We start from the raw sequence: 18,351 nt of genomic DNA, 5'->3' as shown, positions 1-18,351 counted from the left end.
TCCGGTACACTTCACGTGAAGCTAAAGAGAAGTCAGTGTACCGGAACTAATGAAGCCAACTGTACAACAAATCAAGAATTTTTGACGCAGATGAGGAGATCTTCGTATTTAGGACTTTACATAGAGTATGTAAAGGACATTATATTTCATTGTATGCTTTATTACTAGGTCAAACTGAGGTTTATAGAAATGTGTAGACGTGTTTGATTGATATTTGTTCAGCTAGGAATCTACTCCTAAAGCCCTCAGTGATACATGCAGATTTTGAAGTTGCCATGCGTACTGTTCTACGACAGTCATCAAATGTTACAGATTCCATTTGAGATAGGCATGGTGCCAAAATCTTCAGAATCTTGGACTAGGTAATGAGTACAAAGACAACACCAGTGACATTGGCTTGTGGCTAAAATTATCGTTTGGATTCCATTTCGTTGCCCCTAAGGAAGTTGAAGATGGCTTTGTGGATGAGCTTATGGTAGATGCACCTCAGGATGTTAGATGTACACTTTTTGCGGACTTTCTTGTTAGCAATTATATATCACTAAACTCAAGATATCCTCCATTGCTTTGGGCTGAAACTCCCTCACATACCAAGCGTTCAAATAATACTGCGGAATCTTTTCATGCTCATTTTAATGAGCATTTTTATGCATCCCATCAATCTGTATATGTATTGCTTGACGTTCTAGTGAAGCCCCAGAGTAATACCTACATAAAGAAGTGGAGTATCAATAGATCTGCAACAACCAGGAAGCCTGAACAAAACAGGAACGAGTGAGTATGCTATTTCCCAGAACAACAAATATATGTCAGAGAGAAGTAGTCAGACACAATTATATGGAGAGATTGGGTAACACATTCGGAGCAAATACAAAACTGTAATAATCAAGTTGTATAACGAATATCTTATAATATAAACTTTTTTATGAAGACATATATTTATTTTTACATGACGAATATATGACTATCTAAAGTGTTTTTATAAAGGACTGCAAGGATAAGCCTGTACTGAGGTGCAAGAAGGATATACTTATAAAAAAAAAAAAAAAAAAAAAAAAAAAAAAAAAAAAAAAAAAAAAAAAAAGACTGCTTAAAAATCCTACTTTCACCTCCTTTAGTCAGCATGGGGCAACAGATGATATCATCTGGTCAATGGAAGAGGTGAGTGATCGTTAAAGAACTTATTAACAACCGGATTTGTGGGCGAGTGATAAAACGCGCTTACGACTTAATATTTTGCTGCGCATTTTATAGCAATATATTAAGCATCGTTTGCCGCGCTTTCGTATAACACTGATTTAACTATATGATAATAGCTTCTGGTCTGCCAAGGATTCGAACCCTGACCAAGTCGAAACTGAGGTTACACTGACTCGTCTTTACTAACTAGACCTCGAAGAGATGGTAAAGACGAGTCAGTGTAACCTCAGTTTCGACTTGGTCCTGGTTCGAATCCTTGGCAGACCAGAAGCTATTATCAAAAATTTAATACCCCATTGGGTCTCTGATCTCGAGGCAGAGCAGATTCGATAATAAAAGGTATTTACGGCTTATATAAATAAATGAAAAACACGGGTAAATGTGAAAAATCATCATACACATTTTATATATATATATATATATATATATATATATATATATATATATATATATATATATATATATATATATATATATACATTATACATATATATACATATATATCCATTTGTGAGTGGGTATACCTATAACGTAGTAAAAGGGTTTCGTATTATTGCTGTTTTCTAAGCTATAACCCTGCTTGGGAAAGATGGAAAAGGAGGATAATATAAGCATAAGGGCTCCAACAGGGAAAATAGCCAAGTGAGGAAAGGAAATAAGGAAATAAGAAGAGAAGTTTAGGAACAATAACAAGGTATATGAACTATAAAAACTTTAAAATAACAAGAGGAAGAGAAATGAGATGGAATAGCGTGCCTGAGTGTACCCTCAAGCAAGAGATCTCTAACCCAAGACAGTGGAAGACCATGGTATAGAGGCTATGGTACTACCCAAGACCAGAGAACAATGGTTTGATTTTGGAGTGTCCTCCTAGAAGAGCTGTTTACCATAGCTAAAGAGTCTCCTCTACCCTTACAAAGAGGAAAGTTCCCAATGAACAATTACAGAACAGTCGTAAACCTCCAGAGAGAAGAAAAATTGTTTGGTTATCTAAGGGTTGTCAAGAGTATGAGAAAAGAGAAGAATGTGTAAAGAATAGGTCAGACTATTCTTTGTGTCTGTCGGTAAAGATGAAATGAGCCGTATCCAGAGAGAGAGGGATTCAATTTAGTACTGTCTGGCCAGTCAAAGGACCAAATAACTATAGCAGTAGTATCTCAACGGGTGGCTGGTGCCTTGGCCAACCTACTACCTATTAACAGCAAAGCGGCACTAGTCAGGGCCACCCATACTAGGTTGGTCTTTTGTGAGCGATCAAACTAAATTTTCCCCACCATCACCAATCTCTATAAGCCAGCGTGGTGATGAAGTGGAAAAACCCCTGGGGTGGACTAGAAACGGCTAATTTGTTGTTATTGTATATATATATATATATATATATATATATATATATATATATATATATATATATATATATATATATATATATATATATATATATATATATTGTGAATATATATATCACATATATATATATATATATATATATATATATATATATATATATTATACATATATATACATATATACATATATATACAGTATATATTTATACATATCTAATTTATGTATATATATATATATATATATATATATATATATATATATATATATATATATACATATATATGTATACATATATATGTATACATACATATATATATAAATAAATATATACAGTATATATATATATATATATATATATATATATATATATATATATATATATATATATATATATATATATGCACAGTAAATATATTTATGTCTATACAGTATCAATCCACTGCTCTACGCTCTTGGTAGTGCAGTACCTAAGCATTAACGTCATTCTGTTAATAACCGTGCGATCCTTTCTTTAGTCCTGAACATGGGTTTTTGTGATATTTGAATTTGGAAACTTACAGTAAAATCAAGCCATTCAAAATAGTGAATATAGAGCACTTAAAATAACAATATGACATTACAACTTTTTTGGGGGCGGGGAATGGGACGAGTAAATAGATAATTATATTTCCTTTATGTAATGAGGCTTGCTTCAAACCATCAATTATTGTACATTGCACAGATCCTCACTTATTGAGAAATATCATGTTATTACGTCAAGATTACCCTCTAATATGGTTGAATATTTATGACTTCCTTCAAGACTCCTTAACAAACTGCCTTTTGATGAAGATCTCTTTAATGACAACCTACAGATAAAAATAGAGACGAAGTGACACTTTATTTTGCTCATCCCATGACCGCAAAACAAAAGTCCTTCGGGAGATACAGGGGGAATTAAACACTTTTAAAGAAAAAGTTTAAGACATTGGGAGACCTTTTCCGGTCTTTTTCGAGTTTTAACTCGCTCTGTAAAGTCTCCACAGAGTTCCGCCATCTGAGAAGAGGAGATATAGCCCCCATTCAGGATATCTGGAGAACTTTTAGTCCTCGTTACGTGATCTCTTAGCCGAGATGTGACCCACATTCTTGCCATTGATTACTGCTTTCATATTGGCCTTTTCATCCCCTAAGCTTTCCTTTTTCCTGCCGTTAAAGACCTACTACACAGGGTGCGCCGAAGAGACAGTCTTTCAAAAGTAAGACAAATGATGTCGATTGTAATTAGTTGGATCGATGTGTGCTCCGTTTTCTTTGTCAAAGCCTTTGTGCTTCTTCATCTTGACTCTAGAACCAAACAATTTAAACTCCATTATTATGAAACAATATACAGAGATATGAGCCATCCATCCCCTAGTACAGCGAGCTGCGGTCGCCAGCCGGTGGACTGTGAAATAATTTTGTTGGTCCGCAGAAAAATTTTAATTTTCATGTTTTCTTAATCCTCTTCTAGAAACCCTGTTATATATTACACCGAAGACAGACATCTCAGTGTTGTCAATTTAGTATTATTGGGCGATTTAACATTAAGAATTTGAATCCATCATTTAGCAGAAAAAAAACCTGCTGTGATTAACTAACATCACCTACAGACACCGACAGATTTTTTATTTTGGTAGTTATCACACAAAGTGAGATGATCCAAGGTATGGCGATGTGTGGATAATAGATCCATTTGCAGCAAACTAAAAATAACACTTAAACGTGGATGAGAAAGAAAGCTTCATCGATTTATCATGGGTCTACAGTCTCAAATCTAAATTCCAGTCATCCTTATAAAGACATCATTTTAGGCTCCCTACCAAAAGCAATGAAAATTCTGATTAAATTTTCAACATATTCGTGTGAAAAGAAATTTTCTTCTGCCACAGCAATTAAGAAACGCTACTGGTCTGAGATTGACAAAATCGGCTCTTCGCCAAGCCAAGCAAAAAAAAAAAAAAAAAAAAAAAAAAAAAAAAAAAAAAAAAAAAAAAAAAAAACTACACCAGAAACTTATTGCAAAGAAGCAGGAGCAAATACTGCTAAAAATGTGTAATTATTTCATAAATTCAAATTTTTATTTTTTTAATAATCAAATTTGAACCTTGATATATCAAATACTTACATTTCACATTCGTACACCAAAAGTTCTTTGTTATTGCCTACGCCAAAATCGAAGATTTGCGAAGGGTATGTATTCACCCCCTTCTGTTTGTTTGTTTGTGACATTACACAAAAACTACTGTACCGATTTGGCCAAACTTGGTAGTCATGTTGGGTATGGTCCAAGGATGAATCTGTAACATTTTGAATAAAGTACATCAAAGTACTAGTACACAGTATAGAGCATATCTTCGCCACGCAAAGCAGCCTCATTTTGCTCTTACTTCCACTGCATACTTGTACGTCACTGTTATTTTATTCAAAATATAATAGTTTTGTCCTATATGCGTACTTCAAATGTCCACCAAGTTTCGTTGAAATTGGATAAGTAGTTTTTTTTTTTTTCGTAATGTTGTCCACAAACGAACTACCAGCAGTCTTATTTTGCTCTTAACTCCACTGCATAATTATACTTCGATGTATTTCTTTAAAATCTAATGATTTTGTTTTTGGACAAATACATTAAAGCACAAGTACGCAGTGAAGTTGAAAGTAAAATAAGACTGCTTGTCGTGGCGAAGGCATGCTCACTACTGAGTGTCCCTCTAGTTATATAAATGTATTTACCTTTTTAAAAATTTATATTGGTGGTCTTCCACATTTAGAATTATAGATCTAGTGGTTCATAAAGTTTGGAAGATTGGCGAACGCTATGTTTATAATAATCAAACTGCCCTTCTTTTTCCAGGAGTGTCCCTAGAAGAAATTCAGCTGGCTACAAATCAAGGACCCATCACAAACCTCAAAGACCGTGTGGCGAGCGTCATTGCAGGCGCACTTCATAAGCTGAAGCATTAATTAGGAAACTAATGTAAACGAAATGAGTCGATGTTGTAAAAAAAATATTTTGAGAAGGATCGTGATGAAGAAAGATAAAGTATGAATTACAAGAAGATAATTCCTCTTATAGAGCAGGTTCTGTTTATCTATGATTCAATGTATGCACGTGCTTAGATACAAACACATCTACAAACACTGATTTATGTAATATATTCCGCCATTTCGTCTCCAGAACCTAGTGTATGTCCCTGATGCAAATTGTGTCTGTCTGTTTGAGTGAAAGGTTTTCTTTTTAATATTTAGACGAAATTAATTTCTCAAATATATAAAATGAAAAATACTATTGGTATTTAAGGTCCCATTTTTTATCCTGACCAGATAATTCCCTTGTCAGACCAGTATGTAAAGCTCCATCCAGGTTATTTCACTTGGCAGATCAGTATGTAAAAACCCATCCAGATTAATTCACTCGTCAGATCAGTATGTAAACCTCCATTCAGATTATTTGCCTTTGTAGATCAGTATGTAAAGCTTTATAGGGAAAGTGGAGGGAGGTAGCAGGAGTGATATGTGATAGAAGAATGCCAATCAAAATAAAATTCACGATCTATAGCACAATAATAAGACCAGTGTTAATGTAACGATCGGGAAAATAGGCTCTAAGACGAAAAGAGGAAGCAAAGCTTGAGAGAACAGAGATGAGAACGCTGAGGTGCATTATGGGAATATCACTGCTTGAAAGATGGGAAAATGATGAAATAAGAAGAATGGCAGATGTAGTAAAGATTACAGAGATGATAAGAGTGTCAAGACTGAGATGGTGTGGGCACGAGTTAAGGATGGATTGTGGGTAGGGAGTGAGGAGGGCTTGGGAGGAACCTATTTTGGAGAGAATATCAAAAGGGAGGCAGAGAATTAGACGGTAAAAGGTAAATGGTGATAAGGAGAGAAGAGGCTTGGTGGAAGTGGGTACCTTTGAAAAAACCATTGGAGAGAGCGCATTAAGTAATAGACCCCTTCATGTAAGGATGACGATGGGGGAAGATGTAATGCTCTATCCTGATTATTTCCCATATCAGACTAGTACATAAAGCTCCTTTCCGATTATTTCACTTGTCAGGTCAGTTTGTAAAGCTCCCTCCTGATTACTTCACTTGTTAAGTCAGTATGTAGAGCTCCATTCAAATTATTTTTCTTTTTAATGAGTTTGTAAAGCTCCATCCTGATTATTTCACTTGCCAGGTCAGTATGTAAAGCTCCATTCAGATTATTTTGCTTGGTAGATCAGTTTGTAAAGCTCCATCCAGATTATTTAACTTGTCAGGTCAATATGTAAAGCTCCATTCAGATTATTTCCCTTGGTAGATCAGTTTGTAAAGATCCATTCACATGATTTCACATGTCAGGTTAGTATGTAAAGCTCCATTCAAATTATTTCCCTTGGTAGATCAATTTGTAAAGCTCCATTCACATGATTTCACATGTCAGGTCAGTATGTAAAGCTCCATTCCGATTATTTCCCTTGGTAGATCAATTTGTAAAGCTCCATTCAGATTATTTCCCTTGGTAGATCAATTTGTAAAGCTCCATTCAGATTATTTCCCTTGGTAGATCAATTTGTAAAGCTCCATTCAGATTATTTCCCTTGGTAGATCAATTTGTAAAGCTCCATTCAGATTATTTCCCTTGGTAGATCAATTTGTAAGGCTCCATTCAGATTATTTCCCTTGGTAGATCAATTTGTAAAGCTCCATTCAGATTATTTCCCTTGGTAGATCAATTTGTAAGGCTCCATTCAGATTATTTCCCTTGGTAGATCAATTTGTAAAGCTCCATCCAGATTATTTAACTTGTCAGGTCAATATGTAAAGCTCCATTCAGATTATTTCCCTTGGTAGATCAGTTTGTAAAGATCCATTCACATGATTTCACATGTCAGGTTAGTATGTAAAGCTCCATTCAAATTATTTCCCTTGGTAGATCAATTTGTAAAGCTCCATTCACATGATTTCACATGTCAGGTCAGTATGTAAAGCTCCATTCCGATTATTTCCCTTGGTAGATCAATTTGTAAAGCTCCATTCAGATTATTTCCCTTGGTAGATCAATTTGTAAAGCTCCATTCAGATTATTTCCCTTGGTAGATCAATTTGTAAAGCTCCATTCAGATTATTTCCCTTGGTAGATCAATTTGTAAGGCTCCATTCAGATTATTTCCCTTGGTAGATCAATTTGTAAAGCTCCATTCAGATTATTTCCCTTGGTAGATCAATTTGTAAAGCTCCATTCACATGATTTCACATGTCAGGTCAGTATGTAAAGCTCCATTCAGATTATTTCCCTTGGTAGATCAGTATGTAAAGCTCCATTCAGATTATTTTCCTTGGTAGATCAGTTTGTAAAGCTCCATTCAGATTATTTCCCTTGGTAGATCAATTTGTAAAGCTCCATTCACATGATTTCACATGTCAGATCAGTATGTAAAGCTCCATTCAGATTATTTTCCTTGGGAGATCAGTTTGTAAAGCTCCATTCAGATTATTTCCCTTGGTAGATCAGTTTGTAAAGCCTCATCCAGATTATTTCTCTTGTCAGGTCAATATGTAAAGCTCCATTCAGATTATTTCCCTTGGTAGATCAGTTTGTAAAGCTCCATCCATATTATTTCACATGTCAGGTTAGTATGTAAAGCTCCATTCAGATTATTTCCCTTGGTAGATCAGTTTGTAAACCTCCATTCACATGATTTCACATGTCAGGTCAGTATGTAGTGCTCCATTCAGATTATTTCCCTTGGTAGATCAATTTCTAAAGCTCCATCCAGATTATTTCCCTTGGTAGATCAATTTGTAAAGCTCCATTCACATGATTTCACATGTCAGATCAGTATGTAAAGCTCCATTCAGATTATTTCCCTTGGTAGATCAGTTTGTAAAGCTCCATCCACATTATTTCACATGTCAGGTTAGTATGTAAAGCTCCATTCAGATTATTTCCCTTGGTAGATCAATTTGTAAAGCTCCATTCAGATTATTTCCCTTGGTAGATCATTTTGTAAAGCCCCATCCAGATTATTTCTCTTGTCAGGTCAATATGTAAAGCTCCATTCAGATTATTTCCCTTGGTAGATCAGTTTGTAAAGCTCCATCCACATTATTTCACATGTCAGGTTAGTATGTAAAGCTCCATCCAGATTATTTCACTTGTCAGGTCAGTATGTAAAGCTCCATTCAGATGATTTCCCTTGGTAGATCAGTTTGTAAAGCTCCATCCACATTATTTCACATGTCAGGTCAGTATGTAAAGCTCCATTCAGATGATTTCCCTTGGTAGATCAGTTTGTAAAGCTCCATCCAGATTATTTCACATGTCAGGTCAGTATGTAAAGCTCCATTCAGATGATTTTCCTTGGTAGATCGGTTTGTAAAGCTCCATCCACATTATTTCACATGTCAGGTCAGTATGTAAAGCTCCATTCAGATGATTTCCCTTGGTAGATCAGTTTGTAAAGCTCCATCCAGATTATTTCACATGTCAGGTCAGTATGTAAAGCTCCATTCAGATGATTTCCCTTGGTAGATCAGTTTTTAAAGCTCCATCCAGATTATTTCACATGTCAGGTCAGTATGTAAAGCTACATTCAGATTATTTCCCTTGGTAGATCATTTTGCAAAGCTCCATCCACATTATTTTACTTGTCAGGTTAGTATGTAAAGCTCTATTCAGATTATTTCTCTTGGTAGATCAGTTTGCAAAGCTCCATCCACATTATTTTACTTGTCAGGTTAGTATGTAAAGCTCTATTCAGATTATTTCCCTTGGTAGATCAATTTGTAAAGCTCCATTCACATCATTTCACATGTCAGGTCAGTATGTAAAGCTCTATTCAGATTATTTCTCTTGGTAGATCAGTTTGCAAAGCTCCATCCACATTATTTTACTTGTCAGGTTAGTATGTAAAGCTCTATTCAGATTATTTCCCTTGGTAGATCAATTTGTAAAGCTCCATTCACATCATTTCACATGTCAGGTTAGTATGTAAAGCTCTATTCAGATTATTTCTCTTGGTAGATCAGTTTGCAAAGCTCCATCCACATTATTTCACTTGTCAGGTTAGTATGTAAAGCTCTATTCAGATGATTTCCCTTGGTAGATCAATTTGTAAAGCTCCATTCACATCATTTCACATGTCAGGTTAGTATGTAAAGCTCTATTCAGATTATTTCCCTTGGTAGATCAGTTTGTAAAGCTCCATTCACATCATTTCACATGTCAGGTTAGTATGTAAAGCTCTATTCAGATTATTTCCCTTGGTAGATCAGTTTGTAAAGCTCCATTCACATCATTTCACATGTCAGGTTAGTATGTAAAGCTCTATTCAGATTATTTCTCTTGGTAGATCAGTTTGTAAAGCTCCATTCACATCATTTCACATGTCAGGTTAGTATGTAAAGCTCTATTCAGATTATTTCTCTTGGTAGATCAGTTTGTAAAGCTCCATTCACATCATTTCACATGTCAGGTTAGTATGTAAAGCTCTATTCAGATTATTTCTCTTGGTAGATCAGTTTGTAAAGCTCCATTCACATCATTTCACATGTCAGGTTAGTATGTAAAGCTCTATTCAGATTATTTCCCTTGGTAGATCAGTTTGTAAAGCTCCATTCACATCATTTCACATGTCAGGTTAGTATGTAAAGCTCTATTCAGATTATTTCTCTTGGTAGATCAGTTTGTAAAGCTCCATTCACATCATTTCACATGTCAGGTTAGTATGTAAAGCTCTATTCAGATTATTTCCCTTGGTAGATCAGTTTGCAAAGCTCCATCCTGCGTAATGTCAGAGTCAGAGCAATATAAAAATCTCTATTAAGATTATTTCACTTGGCAGGTCGATACATAAAGCTCCATCCAGTTTATTTTGCTTTTCATGTCTGTATGTAAAGCTCCCTTCAGAGTAATTCCCTTTGTAGATCAGTTTTTAAAGCTCTATCCTGATTATTTCCCCTGTCAGACCAATATGTATATATCTATTTAGATTATTTCACTTGGCGGACCAGTATGTAAAGCTCCATTCAGATTATTTTACTTCACATGTCAGTATTTAATGCTCCATCCTCACTATTCCCTTGTCAGACAAATAGTTAACGCTCCTTACTGAATTTCCGAACATAATCTTGGTATGTACAGTATATATCATCTCAAGAGACATTAACTAAATATCTGGTTATCTGTTTTGCCCATAATGATGTCTCATTTCATGCTTCAGATGTAAGAACACCGTTAAATTTCAAAGCAATCTATATAGTAGGGCCCCAAATTCCACGCCTGTCCAAAACAAGAGAAGCCAAAATAATTTACCGTGTACTTCAATTACGCCTGGAAACATAATGCAAGAGTAGCTTAAATGTCTATGCCATTCCAGTATTTAATTATGGGTGAATATTTCAATTTGAAATTGTTATTCTATTATATAAAACATGTATGTGCTATTTCACTTCGGCAAATGTTTTCACTTCTTGATACATTCTTTTATTTATTCACATCACTTATATATAGCACGTAATTTTCCTAACATGCAGTCAGAAAAATAAATCTATTTAGAAACTGCAGAGGTTTTCATTATCCACTTCTGAGATAAGAATTAGGGACGTAAAATATCCTCTGGTGAGTGTTGCAAGGCAGCTATTGGGTACTAGGAGAGAGGTGAGGTGGCTGTAAGTGACTTTATTCAACAAGATAACGAGCTTATATACAAACAGTTGGGGCAACAATGGCACAAAAATTCAAACAATGTGAAATATGCGATGTTAAGCTTAAACAGTTTTTGTATCATCGGTGCCGGAGAGAGTGAGATATAAAAAAGCAATAGCATTACAGTGTATGAACGTGTATAAAACACATGCGGCACATTAGGTTATTTCACTAGGCAGACCAGTATGTAAAGCTCCATTCAGATAATTTTACCTGACAAATAAGACATACATGTGAAATAGGGCGCCATGCCCTAGGGAGGTGAACTGTAGGCAGGCCATCTTGCACAAGATTCGCTAATGATGTCCGCAATTGAGAGGTGAAAATGGTACCCTTGTCAGAAGTAATATGCTCAGAGATACCAAATCTAACTATCCACCTTGAGAGTAAGGTGGATGTATATGAGGCAGACGTTGCAGTTTGCATGGTGATGGCTTTAGGCCAACAAGTGTGGTGGTCAATGACAGTAAATAGGCAAAGGTGTCTTTGTTTTGTGAGTAGGGGACCTACTACATCAACGTGAATGTGGGAAAAATGACACTGAGGTTGAGGAAAGGCGCCCTCTCCAGAATCTGTGTCAATGTACTTTTGAAGTTTGGCAGGAAGTACAGGCATGGACCCAATCCTTAGCATCCTTAGTAATATCATGCCAAAGGAATTTCGTCTTCTGTAGCTGTGCAGTAGATTGGCACGAGGGATGTGAGAGGCCAAAGATGAAATCAAATACCTGTTGGGCATGGGGGCAGGTATCCATGGTCGAAGCCGACCACTACTGACGTCACAGATGAGGGTGCTGTTCAAATCGTTGAGTGCAATATCTTACCAAAGAAGGGATGTGCAGGGTGTCTTGTATACTTGGTACTCTGGATCTTTTTCATTGGGCTTCTGCCAAGACATTGTAATCTAATCACAGGTAAATGGCAACCAAAGTGTTTCTTGACAGGGCATCAGCAAAAGGATTCATTTTCCCAGGGACATGTTGAAGTGTGCAATTGTATTCAGCCACAGCGGAGAGATTACAGTGTTGATGGGCGGACCAGGCATTAAACTGTCGAGTGAAGGCATGCACCAGAGGAATGTGGCTTGTGCGAATGATGAAGGGTGTACCTTCTAAGAAGTGGCAAAAGTGACGACAGCCAAATGCACCACCAGAAATTCACGGCCGAAGGTAGAAGAGCCAGACACTACCTTGGACAATTTCCCACTGAAGATGCCCAATGGGAGTGGCGAGCCATTGACCACCTGCTCGAGTACTGCACCAATAGCGATATTGCTGATACCGACAAAGAGGAGGAGAAGGGCATATGGCACGGGAAGAGTGAGAGTAGCACAATTAACAGAGCATTCTTTGCATTGCAGAAAGCTGCTTCCTGAAGGGAACCCCACTCCAGGTCTTTTGGCTTGCCCTTGAGGGAGTAATAAAAGGGACAAGAGTGGCGGCAATGGCTGGCAGAAACCAGTGATTATAGTTCATTATGCCCAAGAATTCTTGCAGTGCTTTGATGGTCGAGGGCGTGGGGAAGTTCTGAGCAGCTGATACCTTCTCTGGGAGGAGGTGGACGCCTTCAGGAGTGATGTGGTGCCCTAAGAAAGATAATTTATTGGTACAAAGGGTACACTTGTACCGAACTACAAAGCCTTCCTGTTATAGGCGGTCAAGAACAATGAGTAGGCGATGGAGGTGTTCCTCTTTGGAGGAAGAGAACACAAGTACATCGTCCACGTAACATATGCAGAAGGGGAGGTACCCTTAGATGCCATCAATGAGAAGTTAAAAAGTAGCTCTAGCATTACAAAAGGCAAAACCGGAGAAAATGAATGTGTATGTACCCAAGGGGTTTATGTTGGCAGTTTTGGGGATCTCTTCTGGGTTCATGGGCACCTAGTAATATCCTTTCAAGAGGTTGAGAGTGGATAACACCTTCACTTTGTGCAGGTATAAAGTAATGTTGGAGATGTTGGTGAGGGGGTAGTAATCTGGTCCTGTCTGCATGTTCAGACACCTGTAAGCTTTACAACTGCACATAGAGCCATCCTTCTTTAGGATCATGTGCAAGAGTTATGACCACGGGCTTAAGGCCTTTTGGTAATAGCCCATTTCTCCCATTTTGGTGAACTTTTGTTTAGCAGCTGCCAAAAGATCCGGGGACGGACATCTAAATCTGGCAAACACTGGGGGCCCTGTAGTCTTGATATGGTGATAAATACAGTGCTTGGAAAGAACAGTGAACGTTTGGCAAAGTTCTGGACGGAAGACTTCTGGGTACCATGGGAGGAAGAGGGCGTAGGCCTCCATAGGTGCGTTGATGTGGAGTGCGAGTTCAAAGGGCCCCGAGTTGAAGAGGTGTCAACGAGTAAGAGTCTCCGTTGACTAAACATCTATGTGTCACATCAACCAGGAGGTGGAAATGGGCAAAGAAATCTGCACCGAGTAGTGGCAGTGTAATGTTGGCAACGAGGAATTTTCAATGGTATTTGGTGCTCCCAAATGATAGTGTGAGTGTCTCGTACCCGTGGGTGGGAATCTCAGATCCGTTGTAAGCTACCAGGTGGATGTCATGAAGCTTAGAATGACTACATAATGTCCTGGAGAGTGACATTGGTAGAAGGGAGAGGAAAGTAACAGAATCTACCAAAAAACACATGAATCATGTAAAAAGAAAAGATTAGTGACTTGGGAGGCCACAACCACAAGAAATGGCCTACTTACAAGTTTTTTGGCCACCACCACAAGCAGCAGCCCCGAAAATAGAGTAGTAAAAGCAAAACTGAAGGTGATGGGTGCCAGTAAATGGCTGTAGAGGTCGTTGGTTGGGGCGCGAACGTGGGGCGGAATAAGTGGCTGGTGGGCGGCTTTGTCGCCGCTCCAGCATGTCACTGGGTGTGCATCTGTGTCTTACTGCATTCACGTCAGGTTCGGTCAGCGTAAAATAGTTGTCGTCTTCATCAGGAGTAGCGTTGATGGACGTCTTGAAGGTGAAGTGGCTGTCCATAAGGGCATCGAATTTGGTCATAAGGTCCTTCATGAGCAAGGTATCGATAATGGGGATGGTGGCATGTACAGAGTTGGGTAGGCGTCTTACCCAAAGTGCACAAAGTAGGGTCACTTCCCGATTTGACTGATTGATTAAATTGTACATATTTATAAATAAACATAACATATATATATATATATATATATATATATATATATATATATATATATATATATATATATATATATATTGTATATATAAAACTACCATAGATATAATCCAAAATATAAATCTACCATGGGAAATGAAGAGTAATTGTTTGACAGATCAAGCAATGAGTGACTACTGCACAAGAAATCTAGACGGCCAAGTCGATGGAATTGTTAATTAAATTTGTGTTAAAACATTCTAACATGGACTTACCACCGTAGGTAGTAGGGGGTAGCTAGAAAATTGTGACGATGCCGAGAGAAAGGTTGTGACTCAAAGGCAGGAAGCAATCAACTGAGTAGCTTTATCAAAGAACACTCTCCTTTATATACAAAACCTCAAGGTAACAGGAATTTTCATGTTCACAAGACAGACAATGTTACAGAGGAAGCACGCAGACATGTTTATTCTGGTTCTTTTTAGTGCGAGGGAAGAGCGCAGATACAAGCATAATATATACAAAATAATTTATGTACGATCGTGTGACACATGGTTGGTACATGGCTCCCCCCCTAAAAATGACATACTGTACAAGTTAAATAGGGTGCCCTGATCAAGAAAGGCGAACTGTAGGTGGGTCATCTGGCAGGAGATAAGCAGGTTTTAGACGATCAATGGAGACCCAGTCTTCTTTGCCCCGAATATTTAGTAGGAATGCTTTCAGACTGCGTCGGATCACAAGGAACGGGCCCATGTAAGGGGGCGATAGCTGTGGCTTGCTAGTGTCGTTGCGCAGGAAGGCGTGCGTTGCAGAGTGCAAATCTGTCGGTATGTGATGCTTTGCAGAGGCTTGTAAGTCTGGCGGCATGGAGTAAATTTTCCCACGATGTGACGAATGCGCTGGAGATCGTCGGAGGAGGTTGTAGAAGGAAAAAAATTTGGCAGGGACGACCAACGGGTCGCCATACACCATTTCAGCTGCAGAGACGTCGAGGGCGTCTTTAGGAGTGGTCCTTAGTCCCAGGAGGACCCAGGGAAGCTGAGTAAACCAGTTGCAATCCTTGCAGCGGGACATCAAAGCTGCTTTGAGGGTGCGATGAAAACCTTCAACCATTCCATTGGCAGCGGGGTTGTAGGCCACTGTCTGGTGTAGGGTGATGCCCAGGAGATTCGCTAATGATGTCCACAATTGAGAGGTGAAAGTGGTTCCCCTGTCAGAAGTAATATGCTCAGGGATATCAAATCTTGCAATTCATCCAGAGAGTAAGGCAGATGTACATGAGGCGGACGTTGCAGTTTCCATGGGAATGGTTTCAGGCCAACGAGTGGAGCGGTCGATGACGGTAAACAGGTAACGATGTCCTTGTGATGTGGGTAGGGGGCCTACAATGTCGACGTGAATGTGTGCGAAACGACACTGAGGTTGAGGAAAGGTGCCCACTCCTGAATCCGTGTGTCGATGTACTTTGGAAGTTTGTCAAGAAGTACAGGCGCGGACCCAATCCTTAGCATCTTTAGAAATGCCATGCCAAATGAGCTTTGCCTTCAGCAGCTGTGCAGTAGAACGGCACGAGGGATGTGAAAGGCCGTGAATGAAATCAAACTCCTGTCGGCGCATGGGAACAGGAATCCAAGGTCGCGGTCTGCCAGTACTGACGTCACAGAGGAGGGTGGTGTTGGAGTCTTCGAGGGGGAAGTTTTCCCAACGGAGGGACGTGCAGGATGTCCTACATGCTTGATACTCTGGATCCTGTCGTTGGGATTCAGCCCGGGCGTTGTAATCCAATCCCAGTTGAACGGCAGCCAACGTGTTTCTTGACAAGGCATCGGCAATGGGATTCATTTTCCCAGGGACGTATTGAAGGGTGTAATTGTATTCAGCCACGGCGGAGAGATGTTGGTGTTGCCGGGCGGACCAAGCATCAGACTGTCGAGTAAAGGCGTGCACCAGAGGCATGTGGTCTGTGGGAATGACGAAGGGCATACCTTCTAAGAAATGGCGAAAGTGACGGACAGCCAAGTGCACCACCAGCAATTCTCGATCGAAGGTAGAATATCCCGATTCTGCCTTGGACAGTTTTCTGCTGAAGAAGGCCAATGGGCGGGGCGAGCCGTTGACCACCTTCTTGAGTACTGCACCAATAGCGACGTCGCTGGCATCGGTGGAGAGAAGGAGAGGGGCATGTGGGATAGGAAAAGTGAGAGCCACAGCAGTTGATAGGGCCTTCTTTGCATTACAGAAGGCTGCTTCTTGAAGGGGACCCCACTTCAGGTCCTTTGGCTTGCCCTTGAGGGAGGCGTAGAGGGGAGCAAGAGTGGCGGCAATGGCTGGCAGAAAACGGTGATAATAGTTGATCATGCCCAAGAATTCCTGCAGAGCTTTGACGGTTGAGGGCGCGGGGAAGTTCTGAACGGCTGCTACCTTCTCAGGGAGGGTATGGACTCCTTCAGGAGTGATACGGTGCCCTAAGAACGACACTTCGTTGGCCCCAAAGGTACACCTGTCATACCGGACTACAAGGTCGTTTTGTTGCAGGCGGTCGAGCACGATGCGCAGGTGACGGAGATGTTCCTCTTTTGAGGAGGAGAACACAAGTATGTCGTCCATATAACATACACAAAAAGGGAGGTCCCCTAAGATGCCATCCATGAGACATTGAAACGTGGCCACAGCATTACGAAGGCCAAAACAAGAGTAATTGAAGGTGTATGTACCAAACGGAGTGGTGATGGCAGTCTTGGGGATGTCTTCTGGGTTCATAAGCACCTGATAATACCCCTTCAGGTGGTCGAGCGTAGAGAAAACCTTCGCTTTGTGCAGGTAGGAGGTCATGTCGGCAATGTTTGGGAGGGGGTAGTGATCCAGTTCTGTTTGCATGTTCAGGCGCCTGTAATCCCCGCACGGATGGAGGGAGCCGTCTTTCTTCAGAATGATGTGTAAGGGTGACGACCATGGGCTGGAGGCCTTTTGGCAAAGGCCCATTTCCTCCATTTCGGCGAACGTCTGTTTGGCGGCTGCCAATCGTTCCGGTGCCAGACGTCTGAATTTTGCGAAGACTGGGGGTCCCGTCGTCTTGATATGGTGATAAATACCGTGCCTGGCAGGAACCGTGGGCGTTTGGCGAAGTTCTGGATGGAAAACTTCTGGGTACGACGTGAGGAGGTGGGCGTAAGCATCTGTGATGCGCTGATGTGGAGAGCGAGGTTAGAGGGGCGGGTTGAAGAGGTGTCGACAAGTACAAGTCTGTGTTGACCAATTGTCGGTGGGCGACATCGACCAGAAGATTGAAATGAGAAAGGAAATCCGCACCGAGGATTGGCAATGTGACGTCAGCAAAGAGAAACTTCCAATTGAATTTACCATTTCCGAACGATAATGTGAGGTTCTCGTAACCGTAGGTGGGTATCACAGATCCGTTGGCAGCTACCAAGCGGAAGTAGGCAGATGGAGACAGACTACGTCGTGTCTTGAAGAGTTTCCTTGGCAAAAGAAAACGACAAGCACCCATGTCTACCAAAAATCGCACGCCCGTTCCTGCATCATGTAAAAAGAAAAGATTAGAAACACGGGAGGACACCGCCACGAGCGATGGCCTACTTGCACGTTTTTTGGCCACTGACAATCCTCAGCACATTTCTTCGCGTTTGTCCCGAATCTGAAGTGGTAGTAGCAAAACTGTGGCGGATGGGAGGTAGTAAGTGGCTGTAGAAGTCGTTTGTTGGGGCACGAGCGATTGGTGGGTGGTGGGCGGCTTTGTCGCTGCTTCGGCACGTCACGGGGTAGGCGTGTACGTCCCACGGCATTCATGACAGCTTCGGATGACGTTGAATAGGCATCCTCTTTGTCAGGGGTGGAGGCGTTGATGGAGGTCTTGAAGTGACTGTCCATAAGGGCGTCGGCTTTGGTCATCAAGTCCTTTATGGGTAAACTATCGATATCGGGTATGGCAGCGCGTATAGG

The 18,351-nt window shown here is 39.9% G+C and overlaps 1 protein-coding gene across 1 annotated transcript in view; it reads left to right on the top strand.

Annotated features, from left to right (window-relative positions):
- LOC137630163 (uncharacterized) overlaps nt 1-5,605 on the top strand; it is a 58,366-nt gene extending 52,761 nt beyond the window's left edge. Inside the window, exon 5 of the mRNA XM_068361611.1 lies at nt 5,420-5,605. Coding sequence (XP_068217712.1) covers nt 5,420-5,529 — 110 coding nt within the window. The 3' untranslated portion in view covers nt 5,530-5,605. The remainder of the gene's footprint in view (nt 1-5,419) is intronic.
- The last annotated feature ends 12,746 nt before the right edge of the window (nt 5,606-18,351 follow it).

This window comes from Palaemon carinicauda, chromosome 38 (genome assembly GCF_036898095.1).
Source record: "Palaemon carinicauda isolate YSFRI2023 chromosome 38, ASM3689809v2, whole genome shotgun sequence".
Classification (NCBI taxonomy): domain Eukaryota; kingdom Metazoa; phylum Arthropoda; class Malacostraca; order Decapoda; family Palaemonidae; genus Palaemon; species Palaemon carinicauda.
The sequence above is the reverse complement of the archived record's forward strand: the minus strand, read 5'-3'. Positions and strand labels throughout refer to the sequence as shown.